Source organism: Bombus flavifrons, chromosome 1 (genome assembly GCF_040668555.2).
Source record: "Bombus flavifrons isolate JBK064 chromosome 1, iyBomFlav1_principal, whole genome shotgun sequence".
NCBI classification, from domain to species: Eukaryota; Metazoa; Arthropoda; class Insecta; order Hymenoptera; family Apidae; genus Bombus; species Bombus flavifrons.
The window spans coordinates 20100480-20128239 of record NC_138442.1 but is presented as its reverse complement, the minus strand read 5'-3'; the positions used below and the strand labels follow the sequence as shown (position 1 = coordinate 20128239).

General features: G+C 40.0%; 4 protein-coding genes across 10 annotated transcripts; 3 read left to right on the top strand and 1 right to left on the bottom strand.

Annotated features, from left to right (window-relative positions):
* Positions 1-72: 72 nt before the first annotated feature.
* ple (tyrosine hydroxylase ple) lies at positions 73-12401 on the top strand. Of its 2 annotated transcripts, XM_069115485.1 has the most exons (7): positions 73-600; positions 6758-6869; positions 7120-7212; positions 7381-7440; positions 8562-9381; positions 10245-10608; positions 10876-12401. In XM_069115485.1, the coding sequence occupies exons 1-7, from the start codon at positions 532-534 to the stop codon at positions 11038-11040; spliced, it is 1683 nt and encodes a 560-aa protein (XP_068971586.1). In that variant the 5' UTR covers positions 73-531; the 3' UTR covers positions 11041-12401. The 2 variants fall into 2 exon arrangements, with proteins under 2 accessions (XP_068971586.1, XP_068971595.1); XM_069115494.1 differs by lacking the exons at positions 7120-7212; positions 7381-7440.
* A 760-nt stretch (positions 12402-13161) lies between these two features.
* On the top strand, positions 13162-15494 carry LOC138180982 (uncharacterized). Its single transcript, XM_069115399.1, has 6 exons — positions 13162-13319; positions 13375-13491; positions 14001-14250; positions 14693-14914; positions 15000-15183; positions 15273-15494. Exons 1-6 carry the CDS (start codon positions 13250-13252, stop codon positions 15489-15491), a joined length of 1062 nt encoding a protein of 353 aa, XP_068971500.1. The 5' UTR covers positions 13162-13249; the 3' UTR covers positions 15492-15494.
* A 76-nt stretch (positions 15495-15570) lies between these two features.
* On the top strand, positions 15571-23953 carry LOC138181001 (ras-related and estrogen-regulated growth inhibitor). Of its 5 annotated transcripts, none has more exons than XM_069115429.1 (6): positions 17196-17671; positions 19082-19195; positions 22011-22067; positions 22638-22711; positions 22831-23097; positions 23179-23953. In XM_069115429.1, coding segments are annotated over exons 1-6 (669 nt in total). In that variant the 5' UTR covers positions 17196-17670; the 3' UTR covers positions 23335-23953. The 5 variants fall into 5 exon arrangements, 4 of the variants coding, with proteins under 4 accessions (XP_068971549.1, XP_068971558.1, XP_068971530.1 ...); XM_069115439.1 differs by having other exon boundaries at positions 17197-17667; XM_069115448.1 differs by lacking the exon at positions 22011-22067 and having other exon boundaries at positions 17193-17671.
* On the bottom strand, positions 23702-26042 carry TfIIEbeta (transcription factor IIEbeta). 2 transcript variants are annotated; one of them, XR_011173415.1, is made up of 5 exons: positions 25843-26042; positions 25301-25565; positions 24519-24728; positions 23916-24432; positions 23702-23839 (listed from the first exon to the last, which is right to left on the bottom strand). XR_011173415.1 is itself a non-coding variant. In XM_069115411.1 (4 exons), exons 1-4 carry the CDS (start codon positions 25902-25904, stop codon positions 24112-24114), a joined length of 858 nt encoding a protein of 285 aa, XP_068971512.1. In that variant the 5' UTR covers positions 25905-26042; the 3' UTR covers positions 23879-24111. The 2 variants fall into 2 exon arrangements, 1 of the variants encoding a protein (XP_068971512.1); XM_069115411.1 differs by lacking the exon at positions 23702-23839 and having other exon boundaries at positions 23879-24432.
* Between the last annotated feature and the right edge of the window lie 1718 nt (positions 26043-27760).

Sequence of the window (27760 nt, the reverse complement as noted above, 5' to 3'; positions counted from 1 at the left end):
TGACCCCGGCATTAGCCGGCGGTGAAGGGAGGCAACGTTTATATGCGGCAGCAATCCGCCCCGTAGGCGCATTCGCTCGTACGCTTCATCGAAAGCGGACTAAGACGAGAGAAACCCGTTGTTTTAACGTCACAGCGTCGTCGCCGTTGTTGTTGTCGTTGCCGTCGAGTCAAATCAGACGAATCGAATCGAACCGAAGCCAAAAGGGAGAAAAAGTTGCAAGAAGCAAAAAAAAAAAAAAAAACAAAAGAAAAAGACAGAAAAGTTAGAGAGAAATCTCTTGCATCCAGAGAAGTTGCAGTGCGAAGCGGTAACCAGTTAGCCGAGTTATTCAGCTCTTTTTGGAAAAGAATAAGCCATCGAGAAGAAGATTTTTTCGGTGGTCCGTGACTGCCTGTACGAAAAATAAATCATTGTTATCCCGGTGATCCATCGACTTCGTTCGATCAGACGGCAGTGAAAAGCTGCAGGTGCCGAGTAGCCGATCTTTGGGCTTGAAGAGTTTTCATTACGAAGAACGACACGGCGAATATGATGGCTGTCGCAGCGGCGCAGAAGAACCGCGAAATGTTTGCTATCAAGAAGTCTTACAGTATCGAGGTGAGTAGTTTAGTATTTCGAGTTTGAAATTGTGTTAGACAATATTGGCACACGAATTTTGAACGAGCCTTGATCACGCGTATATGTTTTTCACGATACGGTTAAAAAGTCGTTAAGACGAACGATTATGTCAGGGTAAACGCGCAGTCGAGCGTTAAACGGAGTCGAATAGGATCGCGGGAAAGCGCGGGAACTTTGCCGCACGTTTAAACTGCCACGATTCTCGCGCGTTGTACCGTAATTGCGAGCACTCCGCTCTGCGTTCGCTCGTTTCGCTTCTCCTGTTTCTTACAGTTAACACGACGAGTTTCCATCGACGATCCCTCGCTATTTTCGCGAACTTGACTCTGTAAATTTCGTCGTTCTTTCGTTTGATCTCGACGAAACTCGTAAAAATTGAAACGAAACGTCCTCTAACGCGCAAGAAACGCGTGTATCATTTAGTGACTCGAGATGTTCGGAACTTTCTTACGGAAGAATCCTCTTTCATCTTTGCCTACGTGACTTTCATGATAAACGTCCGGTATATTTCGTAACAGATAAAAAAATAAACGAAAACCTATGTTCGTGTAAGCGCGTGCATACACACACGTATACGAACGCGACGCTCTTCGTCCGACCAAACAGCGCGAGTGAAATTCTCAAACTGGAAACGAAAAGGAGGCCCAAAAGTCTAGAGAAAGTACACGTGATCGATTACTGCGACGATCGAGCGGTAATCGATGATCTGGTTATTCAAAATTCGTTGCATTCTATTCTATTCGGAGAGCCGGAACATCGTTATCGTTGCTATCGTCTTTTCCTAAGAGCCGAACGTTCCGACGCTAGACGAAACTATTACGATACACCGATTCATCGTCGTCGCGGATCAATCGCGGAAGTTTCAAATTAAGAATCACGCTGCGAGAGGAAAGAGGGGAAGACGTTGAAACAGGTGAAAACGACGTAAGATCAGAAATCGACGAGAGTCACGAACAGCCAGTGTGCTTCGATCTTTCACTTTTCCATAGACCCGCCGATGAAACAAATACGTACACGCGTGCATACGCTTTTCCCCTCGATCGTTCAGTTTCCATGGAAGAATTTTATACGTGTGGCATCATTTACATTGATCGGCAGAAATTACAGTGGCGACAGAAATGATCTATACGTCGTTTTATTTATTACACCATTTACACATTGATCGACTAAGTTCAAGCGTATGAAGCTTCGTATATCGTTCGACGGTACTTCGATACGACCATAAAAATTTCATAGCATAAAAATTCATTTGCGAGATGACGCTTCGTTGGAAAAAAAGGATATGTACAAAGACTTTTTGTAACCGCTGTATATCGTATAAGCAATCGTTGCTCGATTGTGTTGCATGTTAAATCGTTTGAACGAGACGATAAATCGTGTTGCACCGGTTCTATAATTACGGTTCTGTAACGAACGCGTAATTCCGTCGATTCCGCTTCGGAACGTCGTCAGGAAATCGCGTACTCGCAAAGTTCGATCCTACGTATCCTGGCGTTCGGTAATGGCGCGTTACATTAGAACAGTCGCGCAATAACGACTTTCGATCGGAGCCTCTTCTCGAGGCCGTGATTCTTTTTTCCATTCATAACAGTTACGGGAGCTCCGCCTCGGAACAGGTCATCCGAGAATTAGAATCACAAGGACGCGTCCCTGTGCGTTTTCTTCGCGCGCTTTTTTCTTTTTTCGAATCGCACGGTAACAAGGCTTAATTGGCATCCCGGCAAGGTCTGCGGCAAACTTTTTCATTCATACGTGTGCTTCATCATCAAGACGTTTGCCGTCAATTGTGATTTATTAGTTGCACGCACTGTCTTGTTCTAACGTTGCGCTCTGTTTGCGCAATCCTTTAGCTTTCGCATATTTTTCTTCCTTTTTGAAGGCTCCAAGTCCATCGTTTCATCGTTTAATTCGACGCTTCATCGATCAGCGATTCTTTGTTCATCGTAAATAGAAAAATTCGTGTCGCGTTGCAGCTATATCGATCAACCATGAATCGAACCTTCTTTTTCCCTTTACTTTGCTATTCGCGATATTTCATTTCTATGCTTTCTGTAAAATAGCAATTTAAAATAGCAATCTCGTACTAAAGTAACGATATCGAATCGTTACATGTTCCGAGTTTTCCTGTTTCCAAGGAGCTTAACAATCGCTAATGAATAACGCGTTGAGTAAACTAATAAAATGATGGATTTCAAAGCGTCGAACGTGGAGGAAGACGAGAAAAGCGAAGAAAAAGGTGAGACGCTGGCGCGAATAAATTACGAAAAAATGCAGTCGATCGGTTTAACTTCCGAGAAGCTGGTTTAGCGATCGTCCAACTATCGACAATGAAAAACTGAACTTTTTAATCGTATGACGTGAAATTCCTCGGTTCCGAATTTCACCAGCAAAGATACACAGTTGATCCCGTGTTTGACTCGTGAGCATTGATCCCTTACTTTCTCCGTGTAACTTTACGAGCTTGAACGCTTCTGCGCTAACCCGTGTCGATATACGAACAAGCAGTTAGGCAAACAGTTGGGTCCACTATCTGACGAAATTTTGGAAATCACGATATCATGCATTTTCGTTATACAAGAATTTTATGAAGGTTTCGAAATCCTAACGGCATAAGAAACTTACGTTTTACTGGCGAATTGCATCTCTTGGTATACAATGAAACGTTGCATACGTAAGCATATTTACGTATGCACCGTTGACGACAATGGGAAACAGCCACGACGACTCTGACTCACTGAAACGGAACTCTCGCACACGCCGGATCTAGTTACCAGATTGGATCCAGAATCCGCTATTCGCGCGCTCGTTCGATCGTTATCGATCGTGTTCGCGTCATTCTAACGGAGGGGTGAAAAATGACACGGCCTTCGTTGCGTTTCCTATTAAAACATTTCCAATGGCTATTTCATCGCCTATTACGTAGTCTCTCCGAGCTATAGCTTATTCATTTTTCGCTATTATTCATCTTCTTATAGACCGTAACGAATATTCAGAAATTAATCGATCGGCTGCTAAATGCTAATCGTGTATTCTAATAAAAAAAGAAAAACAAAGTGGAAGAAAATGGAAATGTTCGAAAAATAGAGTGTATCAGTTTGGCATTATCTTTCGAGTTGTTTAGATTTAACTCCTGATTTGATACGTTGCGAAGTATGTAACATGAAAAATCATTTCTTCGTCTTCCAACAATGAGAATAATATTCTGCTGGAACGTACAGATTCGTAGATAAAAATTTCATAATTTTTGTAAATGAATTTAACGCATCCCTCGTTCGCATCGATTTCTCGCATCGTCGATCGTTCGATCCGATTAATCTCAGTGGATTAATTAAATCGGTCAATTACGTGCATTAGCTAACGAGCTAGCTGTTGATCGACGCGCATACCGAACGATTTATTACAAAATCTCGTAATTAGTCATGTACACCCTCGATGAGTGACAGAAAAGTTAGCCGACCGCGCGGCAACATCGTATAATTGTATCGCGTTGCAAAATCGATCGACCTCGGCTCCCGCATGATAATTACGAATATGTCATATAAATATGAGAACGAAGTGATTGTAAGTCCAATGGTTACCGAGAGCCGCGGAGAGGCCCTGAACGCTGTTTTAAACTCCGTTATTCGCCTTTGGAGGCTCGTCGCGCGTGCGACAACGCCTCTGATCGCTCTCATCGACTACATCCACGATCAATCGAGATACGTTTACGTGCATATGCATACATACACACCTACACACACGTGTAACAGACAGCGTGTATTAATGCCCGCACGTTCATCTATTATGCTAATCGTTCTATTTAAATGTCTTGTTTTGCCCATTTCAATCATCGAGTCCGATTCCTGTTTGAAAAAAAATCATGCTAATGCATCAAATGAATTATGCATATTGATCGCGTAACAATCCGTGGTGGTTGTCGTCCTGCAACGTTTTTCCACATTTTTTTTTTCCTCTCTTTCTTCTCCTATTCGATTTATTTTTTACGCAATCGAAAATCTGTTTGTCCGAATCCCAATGATATTTACACGAATCTCTGCCTCTTGTTTATGCGATCGATTCAACGTGAAAACGAATGCCTCCCTTTCTAAAAGGTTGCAATTGCCCGTTCAGGGAATTTCTTTGCTAAACCCTCGATCATTCATCCTCTTGATTATCACTCGAAACAACCGTGACTTTATCGAAATGAATATAATTTCGAATTTGCACGGTCGGCCAACGTCGGAGAACTCGTTTCGTTGTTTAGCCGGTAACTACATTTCTATAATGCATAATAGGTGTTACGTGGACGAGTCCGTGTAAAGTAACTAATAGCTCTAAGCTGGTATGAAATGGCGAAATAATGATCGACCTTGGATGCATTTGTTATGCATCATTACGCGGCTGTATCGGCAAAAAACGCCAGTACTATGCGAATATCTCAATCAATCGCGAAACTCGTCGTTGGTTTCGCTTGAAACGCCGATTGAGTTTCTTGATTCGATCGACGTGCCATAAACTTCCTAAAAAGATTTAGAATTGATTTAAATCAGAGAATATCGGACAAGCAAATAATAATACAAATAACGATACAAATAAATTAAGATCGTGGAATATTCGATCTATTACGCGATTTTCCACTGCTTCGCTCGATCGTACGATTTTACCTCGTTCGTTTATTTCGTTCTTTTCTTCTCTTGTCAAATTCATTTGCAAGATATACTGTACGCGTGAAACGAAAAATAATCTATATTAGAAAATGGCTCGAACAGAACTGTACGAACGAATATGAGTCACGATCGGGATAATTAACCATGTGGCAGTGACTGAACGCGTGTGCTGACTTTACCTGACCGGTAAACGATCATATTGGTCAAAGTCGGTCGCATTTTTTTCATTAAACCAAACGAGACAATATTTTTAAATCGGTTAATCATCGCGTGACGCATTTGTCCGATAGAGTCATCGTTCATTTATCCGATCCATCGTCGAAGTACTTGGCCCAGTTCGCGCGATGTGTTGGTAAGGGATTACTACATGTTTTCTGTAAACCGTGCCAACCGCTTCGTACGCTTGAAAAATAAAACTGGGTGCCACCTTGCGTGTGCCATTCGTGAAAAACGGTCGTTCTGAATTTGAACATAGCTGTTGCATCTGACTTTGCAACGTCTAAGAATTTCTAACGAGCTTCTCGATCGCTCGATTCTCGATATTCCATTAAATCTCGTTAAATTGTCTTTTTATCCTTCTTCTCTTTCTCTGGCAAAGTTTTACCAACTCTTTGTAGTACCGACAAAGAATTCTCTTTTCCAACTTCCTTTCACCTGTAACAATAAGAAAATCGAATCGCAAGGATTAGTCGACGCGCGATCCTCTTTGAGGGCGCGAAACGCTTTGTGTCCTCTGTGCCAGGATTCGATCCTAATTTCCGATCCTTCAACGGCAGCCGGATGACCGCTGTGCGCGCTAATTTCCGCGTCTTCGAATCTTTATCAGAATTACCAACCGTGCTATCCGCTCTTTGAACGTCAGGTAAACTTTGATTCGTCGCGAACAGGCAGTTGGAGCATCGAGATTTCACTTACCGATGGGATATCCGCCGTTTAAAAATGTAATTTAATCGCGATGCATAGGCTGCGGATATCCACGTAAATTCATACTCTTTCGAATAGAATTGAAGAACTGGAATCTAAAGAGAGATTTCACTAATGAAATATTACGACGATTATCGTATTTCGGATACTTGCTACGTTTTTCAATTTTGTGCATTTTTCTATCTTTAACATATCGTGCATTAAATTAATTTAGCACTCGTCGATTTAGAATTGCTTATTTAAGAAGCAAGAGATTGTCATGGTAGATATCGTAAAATAATTATTGTTTATTATTTTTATTTCAAATTTTTAGAACTCATCGTCGATGGCCTTTGCTTATATCACTTAATGATAATTATTCATCCTTTGTGAGTTCTTAGATTATTAAAATATACAGTTGTTAACTGTCAAATTATCGATTCTCTGCGATGTGACACATGGTATATATGTACAGTATGCGATTAATTAAATTTTCTATAAATGCACATAAGTAATGTACGTTCTATGCTATGACACGTTGTAAAATACTCTTGATTAAATATTGAAATATCATTTTGTTTATTTAGAACGGTTATCCAGCGAGACGGCGATCTCTCGTGGACGATGCTCGCTTTGAAACTTTGGTGGTCAAGCAAACGAAGCAGAGCGTTCTTGAAGAAGCGCGTCAACGAGCAAATGGTAAGTAACAGTCTGTTACTTTTAACATAATTTTTGTGCAGCTTAAGCAAACGAGCATGATCTTTCTTCAATTTTTCTACTCACCGTTTCGTGTTGTTCGATGTTTCATTGCATGATCGTTAAGATTATTTTCCGAATAGCTTGTTTTATTTCGTATTGCGACGAATATTTTTGATGTTACTTGATCTCAACTTGTTTCGTAATAGCATCGGTGTTGCATGATAATTTTATTTGCTGTTGAACTCGATAGGCGAAGAGACTATCTGCCCAGATACGGAACGTTACGCTTCGTCGAGCGACGATGAACAGGTGGAAACGTTGGCTTGTGCTGCTAAGGACGGAGGTTTGTATTTATGAACTTTTCTACGAATGTCCCCTGGACGAGCAAAAATTTCGATGCTTCAAGTTCCCTTTTTATCATCGAATTTGTTCGTATCCAAGAGAAACACAATTACGAAGTGTCGATGGATGTAGCATGTTGCATGAGCACGCAATTATTTCTGACTTGCAGAAGCCAAAGCTGAGGTTTCGTCGGACAGCGATATTGGCAAACCAGAGGATTACGACAATGGTAAGTGTATGCAACATGTTTTTCGTCAGATCGCAGATAAAGGACTTTTAACGCGTCAAGGATACTTTTTACGAAATTCACTCTGAAACACACTCTGAAACGTAATTAGAGCTTGGGAAAATTGTATTCCAGATAAAGATAAAAGATAAGAATCTAAAATAACGATTCGTTTCAATTACTTCGTAAATTTCTCTCGTAGAGTACGAGTAATCGGATGAATCGTTTGATCCATACTACGAGTAATTGAAATATAATAATTCCGACTAATTTGGTATTTAATATAAATAAATGTAATAAGAAAAAATATGTCGTTCAAAGATCGAAGCATATCGTCCGCTTCATAAGGAATTGGAAAGACGTAAAATTCTGGGAGATGCGATCGTTATTAGACTGCATTAAGCGAATAGGGTAAATGGGGAGTGAAGCAGTTTCTATTGTAAATGGCATGTACCTGACCAAAGAGAGTTGAACCAAGCGCTTTCCGACACTTGGCTGAATTACGGGGGCGACCTTTTACCGCCTTTTCCCGACCATTTCTCCGGCGTCTTCGCTTTTCCTCACCCTCTCGTCACTTTTTCGAATCCGCTTTGTGCATTTAGAATCGTATTAGCCGGGGACCCCTTTCTCCCGTTTCTGAAACGCCTCCGTGCGTCCACGATAAATGTATAACAGAGTTATTTCTTTTTTACCGTCTCCATCTTTGCTCGGCCGAGTCCCGGCACGTTCGTGGGCGACAATAAGAGCTACTTTATTCTGTCCCTATTCCCCACCTCGCCAGCTGCACCGTAACCCATATAAAAGTGGAAGACATTTCGCGGAAATGGACTTTGAATTGCCAGATTATTACACAGTCCAGAGGAAATCACTTAGCGCCTCGAAATATCGCGTAAGAACCTCGAAGGAAGAACATTCAGTCTGAAATTTGATAACGCGAAAGCTCTCCTATTTACTTCGACGTATGCCTGTAGTTTCGAGAATTTTATTTCCAAGAAAGAAACGTCTGCCTTTCTTGCGGTTTTTGCCCTGGAATTTGATAAAAAGGTTCAGCTCTCCTACTCGGTTAAGTGTTTCTACCATCTTAGGAATTCTGGTTGATGCGAGCGATTTATGGTTTTCCTTAGACGTTGGATTAACAGAAGAGGAAGTGGTACTCGCGAAGACGATAGCGGAATGTCCCGAAAGCGAGCACACCGTGCAAAAGGCAGCGCTCGTTTTGCGTTTGAGAGAAGGCATAGGCTCCTTGGCTAGAATCCTCAAGACGATCGAGAATTTCAAGGGAACGGTGACCCACGTTGAGACACGACCATCGAAGAAGGAAGGACTCCAATTCGATGTTCTCGTGAAGATCGACATGACCAGGCAGTGTCTGCTGCAATTAATCAGGAACCTTCGTCAGAGTTCCGCGTTAGACGGCGTTACTCTGCTCGGGGACAATTCTGTCAGCATCAAAGATCCCTGGTTCCCGAGACACGCGTCCGATCTCGACAACTGCAATCACTTGATGACCAAATACGAACCTGATCTTGACATGAGCCATCCTGGATTCGCTGACAAGGAGTATCGTGCTCGCAGGAAGGTCATTGCGGAGATCGCTTTCGCGTACAAGTATGGCGACCCTATACCTAACATTCCTTATACCGAAACGGAGAACGAGACCTGGTCGCGTGTGTTCAACACGATCGTCGACCTGGTACCGAAACACGCTTGCGTGGAATATCGAAGAGCCTTCAGGAAGCTGCAAGAAGAAAAGATCTTCGAATCGCATCGCATACCTCAGCTGCAGGAAGTCAGCGAATTCTTGAAGAAGAACACTGGATTTACTTTGAGACCTGCGGCTGGATTGCTCACGGCCAGGGACTTTTTATCCAGCCTTGCATTCAGGGTCTTCCAGAGCACTCAATACGTTCGTCATATCAAGACTCCTTACCACACCCCGGAACCGTAAGTGTCTCTTCAGGATTTTTACACGTATTATATCTTCCCGAATTTGTATAGTCAATTTTATGAAGCATTTTAAGGCACGAGTTTGTTTGTGCGTTCGTCTCCTCGTACTTTTTCTCCTTGTCTTATTCTCAATTTTGGGTTTCGCATTTTTAAGTTTATATCAGGAAGATTTTTTTCGTAGGAAAGTACGCGAGAGCAATCGATACTGCGTTATGACGAGAGCGACATCCTGTTACACAGGGAACGATGATAATAGAATTACCGTACCTCTCTAAGCTCGTAATGGAGCTCTAATTGGCTTTTAACGACACGATGGCGTTGATAACTTAGTTTCACTGTTGCGAACTTGTTTCTCCACTGAAACGGTTCCCGCGTTCGTTATAATTTTCGATTTCCGTCCAAGTACATCGTGTGCATTGTCGTAAGAGAAATTTCAATCGACCACATTTCGTTCCGTCCGTTCGACCATTCTTCCCTAAATCTTTGCACAAATTTCAAAAATATTCTTTCCTCTCGTCCGTGTCCTTCTTTTCATCCTCGTAGCGCATTTTCCATAATTGTAATATCGTAGAGTTCGTGTGACGTTCATAGACACCTCTCATAGATACATCGACTCTACTTGAACGTGAAATTTTAAATAATGAGATTATGCATCGTAATTAGTCGAGAGATGAAAGCCTATCCTCCATTTAGTTGCGCGAGAACTTTCACCGCCGCACTTTGTCCTCGTTCTCTTACTCGCTCATCGGTACTCGGTTAATTACCTTCGACATGAATAAGCGAAATGAAAGCAATAACGTCACCGATATCGTCGAGACGTCTAATTGGAACGATTTTGTTAATTCTCTATTAATTTGCAGAGATTGCATCCACGAGCTTTTGGGTCATATGCCGTTGCTAGCCGATCCAAGCTTCGCTCAATTCTCTCAGGAAATCGGACTTGCCTCGCTTGGAGCCTCTGACGAAGAAATCGAAAAATTATCCACGATTTACTGGTTCACCGTTGAATTTGGTCTTTGCAAGGAAGGTTCCGAGGTGAAAGCTTATGGCGCTGGTCTTCTGTCTGCTTATGGAGAACTTCTTCACGCGTTGAGCGACAAATGCGAGCACAGATCCTTCGATCCAAAGACCACCGCCGTTCAGAAGTATCAAGATCAAGAATATCAACCGATCTATTACGTGGCGGAAAGCTTCGAGGACGCCAAAGAGAAATTCCGTCGTTGGGTAAGTGTCGATCGATGCTAGTGACTTGAATGCGTGGTAGTAGCGCGTATCTCAGCTATATATTGTATATATACATATGTATTCGAGTGTTGGTTTCATGCGCAATGTCGTAAATGGTATTACTATTTTTACTGATTAAATAGAAATTCTTTCGCAGGCGACTTTCGTCGAGCCTCGATTGAAACTTGGATTTGACGTCATAAATTAAAGAAACAATTTTCTACCACGGTGATTCACGAACTATGATCTTTGATATTTTCGTTTTAGGTGTCCACCATGAGCCGACCCTTCGAAGTGAGGTACGATCCGCACACGCAACGCGTCGAAGTGTTGGACAGCGTGGATAGGTTGGAAAATATGGTGTCTCAGCTGAACACGGAAATGACCCATCTCACAAACGCTATCAACAAGCTGAAGAAATCCTTCGCGTAAAGACGAAGGGGTCTATGCCCGTGTAACAGGATACGATTATTTCGCGAATCATCGAGCTTCTCTCAATCTTTCACTGTCTGTTTTTTTTCTTTTTTTTTTTTTTGGAAAAAGTCGCAGCCTTTCAGCCAGTTCAAAATTTGCTCGTTTAAGTTGCGAATCCTATTCTCGTTGTTGAGAATCGTTTCCAGCGGAATGTACATAAAAGTGTCGTAATTTCTCTTTGTCTTTTTTCTTTTCGTTTCTATTGGAAGGACGTCGAGATCTCATTGACCTGGTGGTCTACGTCACGTCATTCGCATCATTGTTCGTCGTTCGCATTAAATCGTTCTCACTCTATGTATAAAGTCGTCCATCCGCGTAGTTGAATACACGTGCGCGTATCCAGGTCGTTCGAAGCGTGGACTCGGTATTTATGCACTCGTCGAACAAACGGATCACTCGTATCTTACGTAACGCGAGCGTTCGATAATCTTGTCGCGCTTCTCGTCTTATTTATCGAATTCGCCTGCTACGTCGTTCACGGGCCTAACGTTCTTACAAAAAAGTATTATTAGCGGATCTCTGTGTTTGTCAAAAACGGACCGAATTTGATACGCTTTGAACGTTCCACGCGTACATATTTCGTTATACGATATTCCTTATTTCGTTCCGATACACGTATTGTATTGTATTGTATTGTATTGTATTGTATTTTACTCTACTGTATTACAAATTATTATTATTATTATTAATTATTATATTAGTCGTAGAGTATTGCGTTGTCGCGTTTGAATTTGCTTCCTTCACCGCGACAGTACATGATCAACGTGTCGTCGTCACTTGGATCAACTTTATTTCGAGACGACCAGTATTATAAAACAACGTAGATTCTTTATTTTAGATAGAGTTATTAACGAACATGTACCATATCTTGCGAAACATGCTTGTTCTCTACCGGTAAACATTTAACGATCCTTCGTATCAGATCGTATAGATTTAACGCGAAACCTTAGTTAATACAATAAGTTCAAGGATTTCTTTTATTTTTCCAGTCGGATTATAGGTTTCGAGAAGAGAAAAATGAGAGAATAGCATCGTTTCTCGAGAAACTAGTTACTATTCACGAACACAACTTCAATAACGAAGTCACGGATCAGTGTTGCATTAGAGACGCACTATGTAGCGTGTAGTGCGAGCACTTGCTTGCGCACCTTGCACAGTTTCCCGTCGCTAACTCGTACCAAATACTTTTCCGCGTTCGTATCGATGCGCACGTCACTCTCGCGCTTGCTAAGCTGTAGAAAACTATTGGCGTGTCCGCTAGATTTCCTTTGTATTATATTGTAAAGTATTCAGAGCATAATAAAAGTATAAAATACGAATCTAAGAAATTATTTTCGTTCACGAATTCCGGATAATCGTTACATATTATCGATTTACTATTATTTTCTTCTTCGATGATATCATTCCTTCTATTCTGATCCTTTCTTACTTATCATTTTTAGAAGATAACAGAGAAGATAAAACGCGAGAAACTCCAGGAATTCCGTGTGCGTTTCCACTTATTTGAGACAAAATTAGTATTCGTTCGACGATCGTTGTCTCGTGAAAAGTTAAATCATCGCTTGTCTTATTACGTGCTGGCATGTCACTTTTGGTTTGCTTCACTGCGTCGCATGACGCATCGATCTGTCGTACCATACCGTAGCATATCTCAGCCCTTAATGTAATTTTCAGATCAACAACACAGTACGAGTTTGTTTTACCGATAATACGACGCATCATGTGTATTTGCTCCTCGCTAATGTAACATTACTTCAATTTCCTTTTCATTCGATCCAAGTCATTGGAAGATAAGTGTCTCATGTAAGTTTCTTAGATCATAAGTTTTACATGGCGTTACACGAGAAAAGAAAGGAGAAAATTACGCTGAATAACCAACGTGTTAATATTATACGCTTTAATTCGATGTAAAAGCTACTTACGTTTCGTATGTGTCTGTTATAGCCGTTCGTCTTTGTATTTTTTTTTTTTTTTTTATCGTTATTCACATGATCGAAGTGAAATTCGCTTCCTGATAATTCGCCTGGAGGCGAACGTCGCGTCAAAGAGGCTCGTTGCCACCTTCCGTCGTGACTTTGTTCTTTCTGAAAAAACATGGCGATTCCCACGTAAATCGAAGATCGGGTATCGGCCAACGAACGGCGAACCGGCAGTCCGGTTTTTAGAGATGAAACTGTTGGCAGTGCTTGGCGCGCTCGTGATACAGTGCGCCGCGACAAAATCATGGAACAGCGACAGTAAGTGAAAGCGTTTGGTTCGATGATCGAAGTCACTTTCTTCTTTGCCCGTCAGATTATTCAGAGGAGACGTTCTTCGTGTTTGCCTGGATCGGTTACCTGAAACGTTTCTCTCTGATTGTGCTGATGCTGTCTGGTGTAGTTCTCTACTATATCCCGGAATCGCGACCGCGTAAGTAAGAAAACAAGTTTAAAGTGAAACGGAAGCTGGATGAAAGATTTATTTCCAGAAGCTCGACGATAATTTTATCTATTCCGATAAATCACTGTCACGCGGAATTCTAACGTGAAATCAGATGTTTATTTGTAAAGAGCGGTGGTCTTCGTTTAACGAATTACGCTCGAGATAGACCAGAATCGAATACGACAAAAAAAAAAAAAAAAAAAACGCTATGCAAGAAATTATACAAAATATTACAGTTAACGAATTACTCGTGTCAAGACTACATTTTTTAGCAATGGAAAGATCGCTCGCATCTTTCGATTGATAGGATCGTGTACATATTTTTAGTCGTATGCGTTATACCGGATTAGAGAACAAATCCAACGATACGTATGTGTGCAGATATAGTAATGCCAGAAGTGTTTTAGTATTTAAAGCCTACATATACGTAAACATTTACGCTGAAGTTTTACGACTTCTTAGTAGATTTAAAAATTGTTAAAATATTTATATTTCAGACGCGCGCCGAATCTGCTACGCGTTGATCGATCTCACAGCGAATGGTTTGAAATCAGCTCTGAGCGCCCGGGAGAGTGAATTCTTGTACGAGAAAATGAAATCCAAGTGCCATCGCAGCCGATACGAGCCATCGTCGGTCATAGAAAAGTATCTTTCGCAAGAAATTCAAGATGACGACGAGACTTTCGAACGACTCCAAAGAAATTACGCCAAGAAGTCGAAAATCTTCGACGCGGACGATGTATTAGGGTTAGTATATATAGGGTGGTTGGTAACTGGTGGTACAAGCGGAAAGGGGGTGATTCTACGCGAAAAAAGAAGTCGAAAATATAGAATAAAAATTTCAAAATTTCAAAAATTAAAAAAATAACGTCAATCGAGACAACAATGTACAGTGAGATCCGTTATAACGAGACGCGATAAAGTGCACGCGTACCGAGCGAAAATTCAAAGTCCATTTTCTCGAAAACAAAGCCCCAAACGAAAAATTTTTATTCTATATTTTCGACTTCCTTTTTCACGTAGAATCACCCCCTTCCCGCTTGTACCACCAGTTACCAACCACCCTATATATAGAATTATTTTCTGTCGTTTTACAAAACGAAAGAAAGTAATTACAAAGATATTTTTCGCCAGAAAATAAATTCCTAACGATATGTTTATTCCAAATATGTTACTAAATACGTTATAGAAGCAAAGATAAGAGAAAAGGAAGCAAACTGTATAAAGACAATCGACTATCGCGTCAACGTCTTCGTAACGTGATTAAACACGAGCCATCTATGGAAACCGCCAAACCTGTCTATTTTTACTCCGACAAGATGAACGATGGCCAAAAATACCTGAAAACAAGCGTGTCTGGTTCGAAACACTCTAACGAGTCAGCAATGGAGAACTACGCGCTTTTAATCAGGCAAGAAACACAATAAATCCAATCGAGCTTAACGATATAACGTTTGTCAAATTATTTTATTTAATAATAAATTTATTCGTCGCAGCGGCAGTCCACAGCAGCTGGCAATGTTCGATGAAAAATACGAAAGGGATGACATGGTGATCGTTGAAGATCCATACGTGAGAGTGGATTACAGGGAATGTGGTACATCCACCGATAAACTATCGTCGAAAGCGGAAGCTTCGAGTTCAGAACAAGAGGGACCTACCAGAGATCATAACGAGCAGGTAATAGACTTGGTAATATGAAATACTTAGAAATTTCGCGTTTCTACGGAAGACGTAACAGATCGATTGACAAATTTCCATAAATATAGGAAGTAGAAACGTACGTGAAAGAAGTTGAATTTAATTCGATGTCGGAAGGCAATGGTTCACGGTACTCTGTTGATAGATCGTTGTATCGAACAAGCCAATATGAGTGCGGCGGTGAGTGTTGCGGGAGCAACGGGTGCTCCATATCGTCAGCAAACTTGAGTAACAGAGCAAACGTTACATCCAATTCGTCGGTTGATGCAAAGAATGCTTTAAAGTAAATGATACACCGTACGACGTGACAAATGTTAATGAGAATATCGTAATTCCATAAAGCATCGTTTAAGATCGTCTCGAAGCATGGTGACTCCGAAACTGCAGAAAAAGATTGAAGACAGCACGGAACACTTGTATACGGTCGATTATACGAACTATAATTACGTAGGTGAACGTCCTATGAAGCAAATCAATTCGAATAATAATCGCAAAGTAGATTTTCGCAAAGAACACGTAAATGGCTACGAAGTAGGTATACGAGTAATCGATTGTTTCTATAATAAATAAACTACCCTATCTATAATAAATATTTGCAGTATTTTGAGAACATTTTCTATTTTACTATTAGTAAGTTTGTATTTTGTTTGCGTTTGTCAGAAACACGAAGAAAATGGACGCTCGCGTGAAAATATACCAAACACTCGAAGAAAAAAGCCTAGAAACGAATCGACACAGTTCTGTTCTAACGACGGTTTTTACCTCACCGATCGAGGAGGGGAAGCGGACGATGAAAATTCTCAACACGGAGAACGAGTGACTAGGAAGCACGATCTCGATGAGAAACCTCAAAGAGAAAATCCCTTGTGCGAAAAATGTTCGAACGACTCCGAAGTCTTCGATTACTACAATGACACTTACATGGAACCAAACTTAAATAGTAGGTTCAAGTACTTTTCTCTTGAGTTACTTGACCTTTACGTTGCGAAATTGCCGTATAAATTTCTATTTCTACTTTCGAGATACGTGTATCAATTTCAGAACAGAAAAGGATTTTCCAATTCCTTTTTATCGTATCGCTATTTTGCATTTTTTATATGACTAGCGTATATCGTCAATTTTCCTAGTGAAAGAGAATAAATTTTGAGAGAACGTGAATTAAAATCGAATTCTACGATAAATCACATTTATATCAGCGTCTGAACATGATCGAATATCGCGGCATAAAAGCTACAAATGGAAAAAGGGATAGTAAGAATAGACGATATAAAGGTATTCCGCGATGAATATATTCGATGAACCAAATTATTTTAATGATTCAGATCAATTTAAGCCAGTTCTGCTACGAGCAGTAAACTGGATCTTCGGCGGTTGTCCGGAAGCTACGAGAAGAGCGGCTTTGGAGCGTGACAAGGTCGGAAAGGAAGAGAACCAAGGGTTAACCGACGAGTGGCTCCTCTAGCCAAGGACGTTAAACCTGTCGTCGTGTGAAACTCAGACCGTCGGCAAAACCGATACTCTGCCGCATCGAATAATCGCAATCTCGTTAATAAGCACATCGCGATCGCTCGATTTACGAACGATCGTAGAAATATCGTTTCTTCGTCGTGAAACTGCAATAAATTCGAAATATCGTTTCTTCGTTTATTTGTCTTATCTGGAACAGACGCGAAGTGCATAGCGTATGCTCGAAATAATAACCGAAAGATCGTTCTGTTCCACGAACTCGTCCATTTACAAACAGATTTTCGTTCGATTCCCACGACGCATCCGGAAGTGGTCGGTCGTGAAAATATCTCGTCGACTCATTTTACGAGACTGACCGTGGCACGTTCGTTAAGTCAATATTTATCACGATGCAGCGCCAATTGGTAAGCGAATCGTCGAACGTACAGAAAGCGGGCGAGTTTTTGAAACGCAAAACTTGCCGTTGGTGCGCGCTCTGGCTGCTGCCGGAAGTGGATATCGGCGCGTATATACGTGGCTTAAGAGCAATAAAGGAGGCCCGGACTCACGAGTCGCTAAAAGAGAATGGGGAGAGACAGTCGTGCGGAGACCAAGAAGCGCGTCGGATCACGCAACGGAACCGCGAAATTGTCAGGAAGCACGTGACTCGCTCGATATATGTACGTACAACGATACATTCGATCGAACGTTCCGTTTTTCTTGTCGTTTCGAGAACGCGTGGATTTTCCAATATCGATCCCTTCCGCCCTGTTTCGCGCGATTAACCGTACCTCTACTCCCTTCGCAACATCGTCTACGAAAAGGAAACTTCCAACGACTCGGATAGTAGGGACGAAAGTATCGTCGTGAGTTCACGTGCACGCTCGGCTCCTTTTTCCCTTCCGTTTAATACAAGAGCTCCAAGAGGGTCCGCGATGTCTGCCTGTCGTACGAGTTGATAGAAAGTGCGGCGAGGAATGCTGAAGGAACGGTACATCGGTGTGTTCTAGGCGACTGGTAAGTAAGTATGCGATAAAATAAAAATAACGCGAAGTTTTTAATAGTACGAGTTATTGAAAGACGCGTGCAATACGATCGACCGATATCTTCACTTTTCATATGAAAATTATTTCCCTCTGCGTAATTCAAAAAAGAAAAAAAAAACGAAGAAAAGAACGATCGAGGAGCTCGGAGCTAAAATTGGTAAAATTTGATGAAATTTCTAACTTGAAGAAACCGTGTGTCATATTAAACTTTAATACTGGAAGCTCCCTGTATTTCCAAATATCGAAAAATCTCACTGCTATTATGAAAGAACATTATTACCATTTTTCTTTCCAACAAGTACGCGTCTTATTTATATCGTAGTTTCCCGTATTCGTTTCATCTTTGGACAGACGTATCCCGATTACTTTTTCACCGAGCTCGTCAATTATAAAAGGAAACATACGATAATTTATAAATATATACAGGAGTAAGAAATCTAAATATAAATTGTCTTAATCTTAATGTATGATAAATCGTTTATCAGGCGTTCAGGCGCATGATACGTGACCAAAACACGGTCATGTCTAAGCCAGCGAACTGCTTGATCCGTAACGAGACTTACGTGCCGCGGTGGTACATTGTTAGACGCCGGAGTAAATTCCTTGAATTCCACGGGACATGTGCGAACTGTTCTATTAATGTACCCATCGTCTCTTCCCTTCTCTTTCCAGACGACGACGTCCGTACACGCACCTCGATTCCCGCTCTTTCCATCGCGTTCGTTTCTCCTTTCTTCCATCGCACCCCTCTTCCTCTTCTTTCACCCGTAGCCGACGGAACAGGAGAGCACGGCGTATTTAAACTTTCGTTCGAAGGGGAACACGAGGCGAATGCCTCGGCCGATCGTCGCAGATGGTGCCGTTTTGATTTCGATGAAAGAGACACGGGACACCCGGTAAATGGAACCGCGTGTACTATATCCGAGAACGTCCACCGGAGTCTTAAGATCGGAATGTACAAATTAGTGATGGGTAAACGAGAGTAAACAGTAATTTCGTCCCAGAAACATCAAAAACTATCGTCCAATTTCTTCTCCGTATCTATCTTCGCGATTAAATTTGTTTATTCGTTGACACCGAACTGGTATTATTTACCGTTCGTACGCGAATTTACAAACTTGGACTGCGTGTTTTTCTTGGCAGACGGAATCCTCGTATACGGACTCACCTGTGCCGGTATTCCAATGTCTTATATGAAATTCAAAGGTGTTATCGACATGGAAACCAGCCAAGTAAAAATGTAATCGTGACAAATTTTTGCTTGGTCGCTGGCCACGCACACGCGATCTCGCGTCACGGAAACGCGCCCTGTCTGTTCCGCTCGTCCGCGACGCTTCTTCTGTCTTGCAATCACGCGCTACATGGTTTTGTTACACTTTGTGCAGTGACAAATGCGCGGAGTATGACGTCAAATGCGATTAGAGGTATTCGGAGGAAGAAGAGTTCGCTATGCGAGGTAAAGGTAGCCGTGATTGGAGCGCCTGGAGTTGGAAAAAGCGGTGGGTACAACGCCTTATCACTAAACTGCGGATATTCGTACAGATTCGTATTTTTATAACCGCGATCAAAGGAACGAAATTTTTGCAGAAATTTGTTTTAACTATTGGACATTATAATAAAAGCGATACTTTGAATGTCTCACATATTTTTGCGTATTACGCGCATTCTAGCAATCTCAAATTTCTCACGAATGCATAAAAATGCATAGTTTACTTATTGTTTTACATTCATACTACATTCAGAAATATTCGCGCCGAGATCCGGCATTGTCTTCTGCTTGAGATCGAGAAATGGTCTACAACAATCGACGTTATTTATACTAATAGTTGTTTTGATACATTTGAATACGTTTTGCTATACCAGATGCCAAGTTTCGCTGGGATAGTTATGTAAAATCCGCTTTTACTTTTAGCACTGTTACTTCGTTTTCATCGGCTGGCGTGTTAGAATTCGACCGCTTTCCTCGCATTTTCACTCGACTCGCTTTCAACGCGGGCACGCTAACGCACGCGGTAGCGCTTAATTTTGCTATAATGGTAACGGGCGTGACATTAACCGTAATCCTTTGCATACAGTACCATGCAGGCGCGCAATTAGAAAGTGTTATATTAAATAGATCGTAAGGATATCCCAAGGAAGGAGCTGTTTCTCCACGTTTTCCTGTGATGCATTTGTACTATTGTTACGTCGATTGTCCTCCCTTGACTTTTTGCTTTACAATACCGAATCACACTTATGGCATGAATTATCGATTAAATTTAATGAAAGCGAGATTTACCATCGTATCGAAGATCAATTTCAACTCTGATGCTACTTCGAATTACAAGACCGTAAATTACTAGATACGGACGTTCAGGACTGAATGTCTTTTAAACTTTGAGAAAAATTTGTTTTTATCAATTATTAATGTAGATTAACGTAGAGAATGATATAACAATGGAGACATATATTTTCTGATATTTTTGTAAATGTTACGCAACGCACTAAAACACGAAGCCAATTTATTTCTTAATTAGTTAATAATTTGTAACGTTAGGTACGAGTGGGTTAAAACACAGAATAATCAACAAATGTGGAAACGTATTAGTTTGTCTGTTTTATACTTGTTAATAGAAATAGATCTTTCCTCGCGAGATAATGTAATTATCCGCTAGGAATTAAATTATTTCGATTAATATTCGTATAAAAACGATCGCTGAAAAGTATCTCAAGTACGATTGATTCAAGTACAAGTGCATGCGTTGCATATATCCACGCGATAGGTGTATTTGTGTGCGTATGATAAACGCGGTTGGGACCCTGAAAGGAGCCAACCGCGTGTATTTTTGGTAATGGCACGTGTAAAGCATAGGTGAGTACATAATTGGTTGGGCCCCAGCAACTGTACATTTCAAACTGACCGCAAACCACGCTCGCGTCCTATTTATAAAGTTTTATTTCAAAATTTCCTTGAATCGCGTTTTATAAACGATTAAACCGCCCTGTCAATTCCTCGCGAATAAACGAGAGACCAATGGTCTGTATATCTCGAAACAACGATGATACTGTTTTCCCATACGATGTATACTTTCCATCGTATATACGTATTTTTAACTCGGCAAATAATTGCTCGGTTCGTTGAAAGACAGGGAACAAAGGCGATTCGTATAACGGAGTTGATCCGTGCAGAAAATTGGCACGAATAACCGGCGAACTTTTAATGATCCACACGAGGGAAAGCGCCGAAACGATGTTGGTCTAAGGACTCGAACGTAAATACACGGATTAGCAATAAATTTGTTTTTCACGAAATGTTCAGGTGGTCCTGTCAATCATGAAATAAAGCACACCGCAGAGTCTTGGGTGAACGTTCAGGAACGTCAGTCTGCGGTCAGTTTTGATATTTTAGCTACCTTTAAAACTCGAGTACTCTGTATGAAAAAATCAACGTTTCGGTTTTCACACTTCTCACGAATCAATGTTTCATCTCTGTGAATAAAAATTCCTCGCAACGCTATCAAAAATTGACAAATCCATTCGATTGCTGGCTAGCCGACTCCAATTCGACCGCATTGTCTCAAGTTTGCTCGAATGAAACTTGTTCGCGGCGCTTATAAAACAGGTCACTTTTCATTGAACTTAAGACGAAACACACCATGGTGACGTTTAACGCGTGTACAAGGTTTTGTGGCGCCGTGGCAGGTTCGAGTTCGAGGTAAAAATAGTGCGGTGTGCCTCGAAGCGGGTCACTAGGCTGTAGCTCTCGTTTCTCTCGATTGAATCACGATATGTCGGAACGCGTGCATCGTATCGAGCAAGATCGCGTACGTTCTCACAATATCAGGTGGAAAATGATTTCGACTGATCCAAAATGGAGGGAAGGTCGAGGGAACTGGAGGTTCGAATTCGGTTGTCTGCATTTCCTATAAATCAAATATAAAATCAATAATCGAATATGGCGTACTACATTCTTCTTTTGTAAACAAAAAACAATTACTTTACATTTAGAACAATTTTTATACGTCAGACAGCAAAGGAATCGACGTAAATAGGACGCACGATTAAAGAAAGCATAGGTTGACAACTTTCTAACAAGCGTGTGCATGGAATTTGTATTGATTTGTATTGATGACGATCTAATAAGTGTCACGCTCGTGAATAAGCACGATAATAAAGAAAACTTATACAGATACTAATAGAAACAGAATCGAACGCAACTACTACTGTGTGTTTTAACAAATAATTACACAGAGTGATTCCCGATCGTTTCTAGATTACATAGAACAATAACGTTTCAACAACGTTTCAACAACGTGTATTGTTCTTAAATTCCAGCATTGACAGTGCGGTTTCTAACAAGGAGATACATCGGGGAATATGATCACCAGTCGGGTAAGGAACATCTCGATTTACGAACTAGTGGCCAATAAGATGCGGTTACTCGATGCGGTATAAAATACGATGAAATGTGAATAGAGTGGACAATAGACGGATGAATTTTTTTGAAAAATTGCCAACAACCGGCGTGGCACCTCAGGGACCGCCTATACTCTCCCTGCGCGTATCTTGGTCCGCGTCTGATCTAAATTTATCGAAAACGAATTTGACACTAGACAGGACTGGTACTAATGCGAGGTTGATACTCGAACAAAACTTGTTTTTTTGTACAAATACAGAGACGCGGACAGGATGAGCAAGCAGCTTCTCTGCGAGCACGTGTTCTCTCCGAGATCTAAAACTAGACTGGGCTGGAAAGATCTACTTAACGGTCGCGATAGCTACCTGATCTTTCTGTTGCAACGCGTTCTCGTGGTGAAAATTTATTACACAATTTTTCCGTTGCCGCATCGAGGATGCTGATCGTTTTAAATCGTCTAACATTTATCGACACAAGTTATGGTTCACATTAAAAGAATCTTCCGATCGTTCTTTTCATTCTTGTCTTTTCTTCTTTTTTTTCAGAAAACAGATATAAACACGAAGTGTTGGTCGACGGTGAACCGATCCTTTTCGAAATTTTGGACACCTGCCCGAAGGTAACGTATTTATCGATGATCGTAATGATCTATGTACATTTGTCGAGACGATTTCATTCATGGTCGAAAGCAAATCAAATTCTTTCGTGCTTTTCTTGCGTCCTATCGCGGCGTTACAGAGCGAAGATGAATTACCTTCTACGGAAACTGTACAGTGGGCGGATGGATTACTTTTAGTCTATTCGATAACCGACAGGGGTTCTTTCAATTTCGTGAGAAAGGCGAAGGAAACGTTGGCGGTGGTTGATCCCGAAGCCACGATGCCCCTCGCTTTGGTCGGAAACAAAGCCGACATGGTTCATTTGCGGCAAGTTAGCACCGAAGAGGGAGAAATACTTGCGAAAGATTTTGAATGTTGGTTCAGTGAAGTGTCTGCCGCGGAACAGGTATACTTCTAATCTTATTATTAGTTAGAAACAAAGTTTCGTACATAAATTTTATTACCGAAGTGTAATATGGTTTCTTAGGTCACACAAGTTGCTGAATCTTTCCATGAACTGTGTCGAGAAGTTCTGGCAGCTAGAAGAAGGAATAAGCAATCTTTACTGGACAGAATGCTTGGTAGCAAAGCGACGCGTGCTTATTCACGAGGTAAAAGTGACTCGGCGCTTCCAAAAGATTAATACACGTGTAAAACCAGTTCATATCTACTTATATATATATATATATATATATATATATATATATATCGTTTTATAAAATTTATATATATGTAAATTTTATAAAAGAAATGTTTAAAAAAAATTTATAATACAATCTTACGAATCAAAACTGAATGATACATAGCTTATCTATATATGTGTACTTGTTATTGAAAGTTTAATTACCAAAGATTTATGTAACATCGTGTAATGTTTTTTGACTTATATATATTATGTAAATCATATACAATACGTAAAGTTTAGAAGTTTCATATTATAATTTTGTCAACATGTAATGTAAGCACAGTTTTTTAATATACTCCCGTGTTTTTTAATGGAAGAATTTATAGTTTTAATATCAATTAATGTATGTAAAAATTTGACGCAAGATATAAATATTTGAATCAAAATTTCACGTCCTATCTTGCTATAACATACATATGAAAATTGTATCTGTTCACTTTGTGAGGCTGATTACAAATGTATCCTACATGAGAATAGATTAGATAGATATGGAAACATGTAATATATATATAATTGATCTATATTTATTTTGTACTTACAATGAAATTATGACAATAAATATTTCTTATTTATTATATCACTGTGATATGTAACACTAACATGTTAACTCCAAAATAGACAATTTCTCTTACATAATGATCGTAAAAAGTTATGATAATAAAACATTCTTATCTCTCTTTTAACACTTAGGTCATAGATTTAGTTTCTTTACAAAATTCGAGGATCATTTTGTATTTATTTCGTATCATCGTACGTTTCTAAAACATCTGCTAAATGTTCGTTGTCTCTTGGTTTTTTGAACTGTTTTCTCTTACTAACAGGTTTCTTTCGTTTAATCGGGGCTGGTTTCTTGGGACCATGATCCTGCATAGATCGTATTCCTTGTTTTTCTAAGTATTCATCGATTTTTTGATCATCCATTGCATCAACTGCAACAGCCCTCCACAACTTTTGAAATTCATCGTCTATTGGGAACTGTGCTGTTTTATCATTATAAAATACAATCTTTTTCTTGTCCAAGGGTCTTGTTATAAATAATATCTCATTTTGTAAACTCTAAAATTATTAAGTTCCTATTAAAATTGCTGACAAAACTGGTATACTGTAATCAATTATATCGGTATCATCATGCTTCTACATACCTTTAAATGTTTATCACAGTGTGGCAGACTTTCTTGTATATCTTCTAATAGTATTCCGCCAAGACCTTTTAAATCTTGTTGCTTTAATAATCTCAGTAAGGATTTTTTATCTTTAATCTTATACATAGCTTTGAATACAAATCTACCATCTGAAGTTACTTCTATCTTTGGGTTTTTAATGAGAGCTTCTGTTTGAAGCCATTGTTTTACCTAATGCAAGAATAGCATTGTATCTCTATATTTTCACAAATTGTTTAACACGTTGACTGCCACGACACTCGTATTCGGGTGTCAGCAAAGTTTCTGGTAGGGCCACGTAATCCGTATTCGGGTGTTGATTATTTGACTACTTGCGAAAGATCGTCGTAGATATTTGAAAAGATATTCCAGAGGAAATAATAAAGCTATTGAATTGTTATAGAAGTAATACGAAAATGGTTTATTAAAAAGATTATTTAGAATGTAAAACTTTAAAGCATTCTATACATAGCTGAGGTTGATTGAATCCTTTTCTAATTGTGGTGGCATAAGAAACCATTTGGTCGGAATAATCTATACCACACTTTTCTTCATTATATTCAACAACAGCTAGTGGTTTTAATATTGCGAACAAACGAAACGAGAGATCATTCTTGAGACCACCACTTGAGAGACCCACATTACTAAAATATCGATGGGAGTACCTAGCAGAGAACGCTTGGTACTGCGGCATGCATGGCCTTACAGAGATTTAATTGAAGACACGAGTGGCAGTCAACGTGTTAATGCATTATTAAACTGACCTTGGATCCAACATCTAATTGATTTGTTTCATCCAAGATTTCTTCTAACGTTAAAGGATGATCATCTCCTTCTTGATGCCTAGCTTTCATATGCTTTACTATTTTGGCTAACACACCAAATTTATATTGCGTACTGCCAGACATGGTTTTATAGTTAACTATGTCTAGTTTGGGTCCGCTAGACACGGAGGATAGTTTTGGCTTTTTTTTGAATGGCTCATCTCGTGTGGTATCTTTCTCCAGTTCCTTCTTCCTTTTCTCCACCCTATAAGAACAAAATTCATTGCCTACAATATTGAACCAAACAAACAACAATATTCTATCAAATTGTATATAAGTTATGTTGGAATTTGTATCTATCTCTTTAATATCTTTTATCGTAATTTGTAATATCTTACAATCTGGTTCGAATAATTCGTACACTTAAATTATTGCGTGAGCTTTACGACAAAATTTACGTAAATTCAATATTTGCTTTAAACATAACATATACTTTCTACAAAAGTTGAGGTTAGAAAAGAAAATTCACAGATAATACTCACGATGGTGTTGTAAGAGCTTTTTTCTTAAAGAGCTCTCGCTCTCTAAGCAATGCTGGATCCATTGTATTATAAAATTTCAATTGCACAAATGTAAAAATCTCAAATCTCCAATTTCTTTATAAACTATCACTTCTGTCACATTCTAGACGCATAATGAGTCATCTAACCATCTCACCATTCGTTCCATGTCCATAGCGTGAAATGAAACTATACTGCACATGCGCGTATTTACTTTCGATAAATCGCTCCATAATTTCGATTACTCGATAATTTCGTTTCAATAGTTCAAATATCGAAATATGGTCGCACGAATAAAATAAAATGTCACGGTAAAATGTGCGTGTGATCTGAAAAGTGAACAAAATAAACGAATATATTGGGGGGTCACCCGAAAAGTTTGTTCCAATTTACATTTCGATTCGATATACATTTACTGAACCATATATTAGGTGCCATATTGTCCCACAACTTTTCTCCATCTTTCACGCAACTTGAATATTCAATCCTTTCAGAACCTCTCAGGTTTTTCGGTAAAAAAAACTTTTCAGTATGATCTTTCGTGTCGACGAAATTCCTTAAAAATCGGAACGAATTTTTCAGGCAACCCAATATATATATATATAAATTATGTGAATACAGTGAATTTAGGTAGACTTATCAGTTCGCGAGATTCCGAATTATTCAGTTTCGATAATAATTTCGATGAATATGATACGTATCCTCGTTCTTCTACTGTCTTCTTGAATTTTACTCACGCTATTTTCGTCTTTATCGAGACCTAACTGAACCGTCTACAATTCGTATATCAAATTCGACATCGATCGTCATAGTGAATTATGATTTTACGATTTTTTTGTAAGCATGAACGTTTTACGTGCTATAAAGTGGACATAATTCGCCAAAGTATTTCCACGCTCTTTGACGCCTGCGACGTTTTGCGAGCGACACAGCCGGCTTCCTTCATTTCGCACTTTACGAACGTCGCGTCAAAAGGGCAAAGTAACCGCTGCTTTAAGAGCAGTTCCTTCCACGAGCTTAAAAAGAGCCGACAGAAAGAACATATTGTTTTCATTGCGAAAGGTACTAACTTCTATATGAAGCGAAAATCGACGTTTTCCTTTGTCACGTAACACCGTGTTATTTTTACGCTTGATATTTGAATCTTATAAAATATATCCTGTATAAAATCTTTCATAATATATTCTATATAAAATACTCGATTCTCGTAGAGTAGCTATAATATATATATATATATATATATATATTCAGATTTCATTCCGTTAGATGCGTGAGAAATTTCCCGCCAATTTTATAACCGCCATGTTTATATAAACGGGAGTAAAATTATCGGCAACATCGAACAGCCAGCCCTTATTTTTTTTTTTTTTTTTCTTTTTGCAAAAGCGTAATTTGCATTCGTACAAAGACAGTAACTATTCCAAAAGCTATCGCAATCTAGTGCAGCGTAAACATTTCGCGGGCGTGGTGCAAGAAATCACAGTTAGTCTGTGGCGTGGCTGGATCGTAGCAATTGCGCGCAAACATCGTGATCGTGAACAGCGGTCGAGAGAAGGGGGAGGGCCGGTAGGAGTGGTAGCAAAACAATTCGTTCGGTAACATAAACATCATTCCGAGCAGATTCGTAGCGTGTCACGATGTTTACATTCGATAACCCGCTCCATAACTTGTTATCACTTTCGCAGGAACGTTTGCCGTATTCCGTGTGTGTCCGCACGTTCTATCTTTTTTATTCGGTTCGTATGTACCGACAGAGCAACGTTGGCTCCTGCGCATCGGTATTCGCGATAGAAAGTAACAGGAAATGCCGTACGTAGGGAACGCGCGCGGTGCGCTAGGGTCGTAACATGCGCGTTAAGCGTGCGCTCCCGGTTCTCGCAGACGAATGATAGAGAAGGAG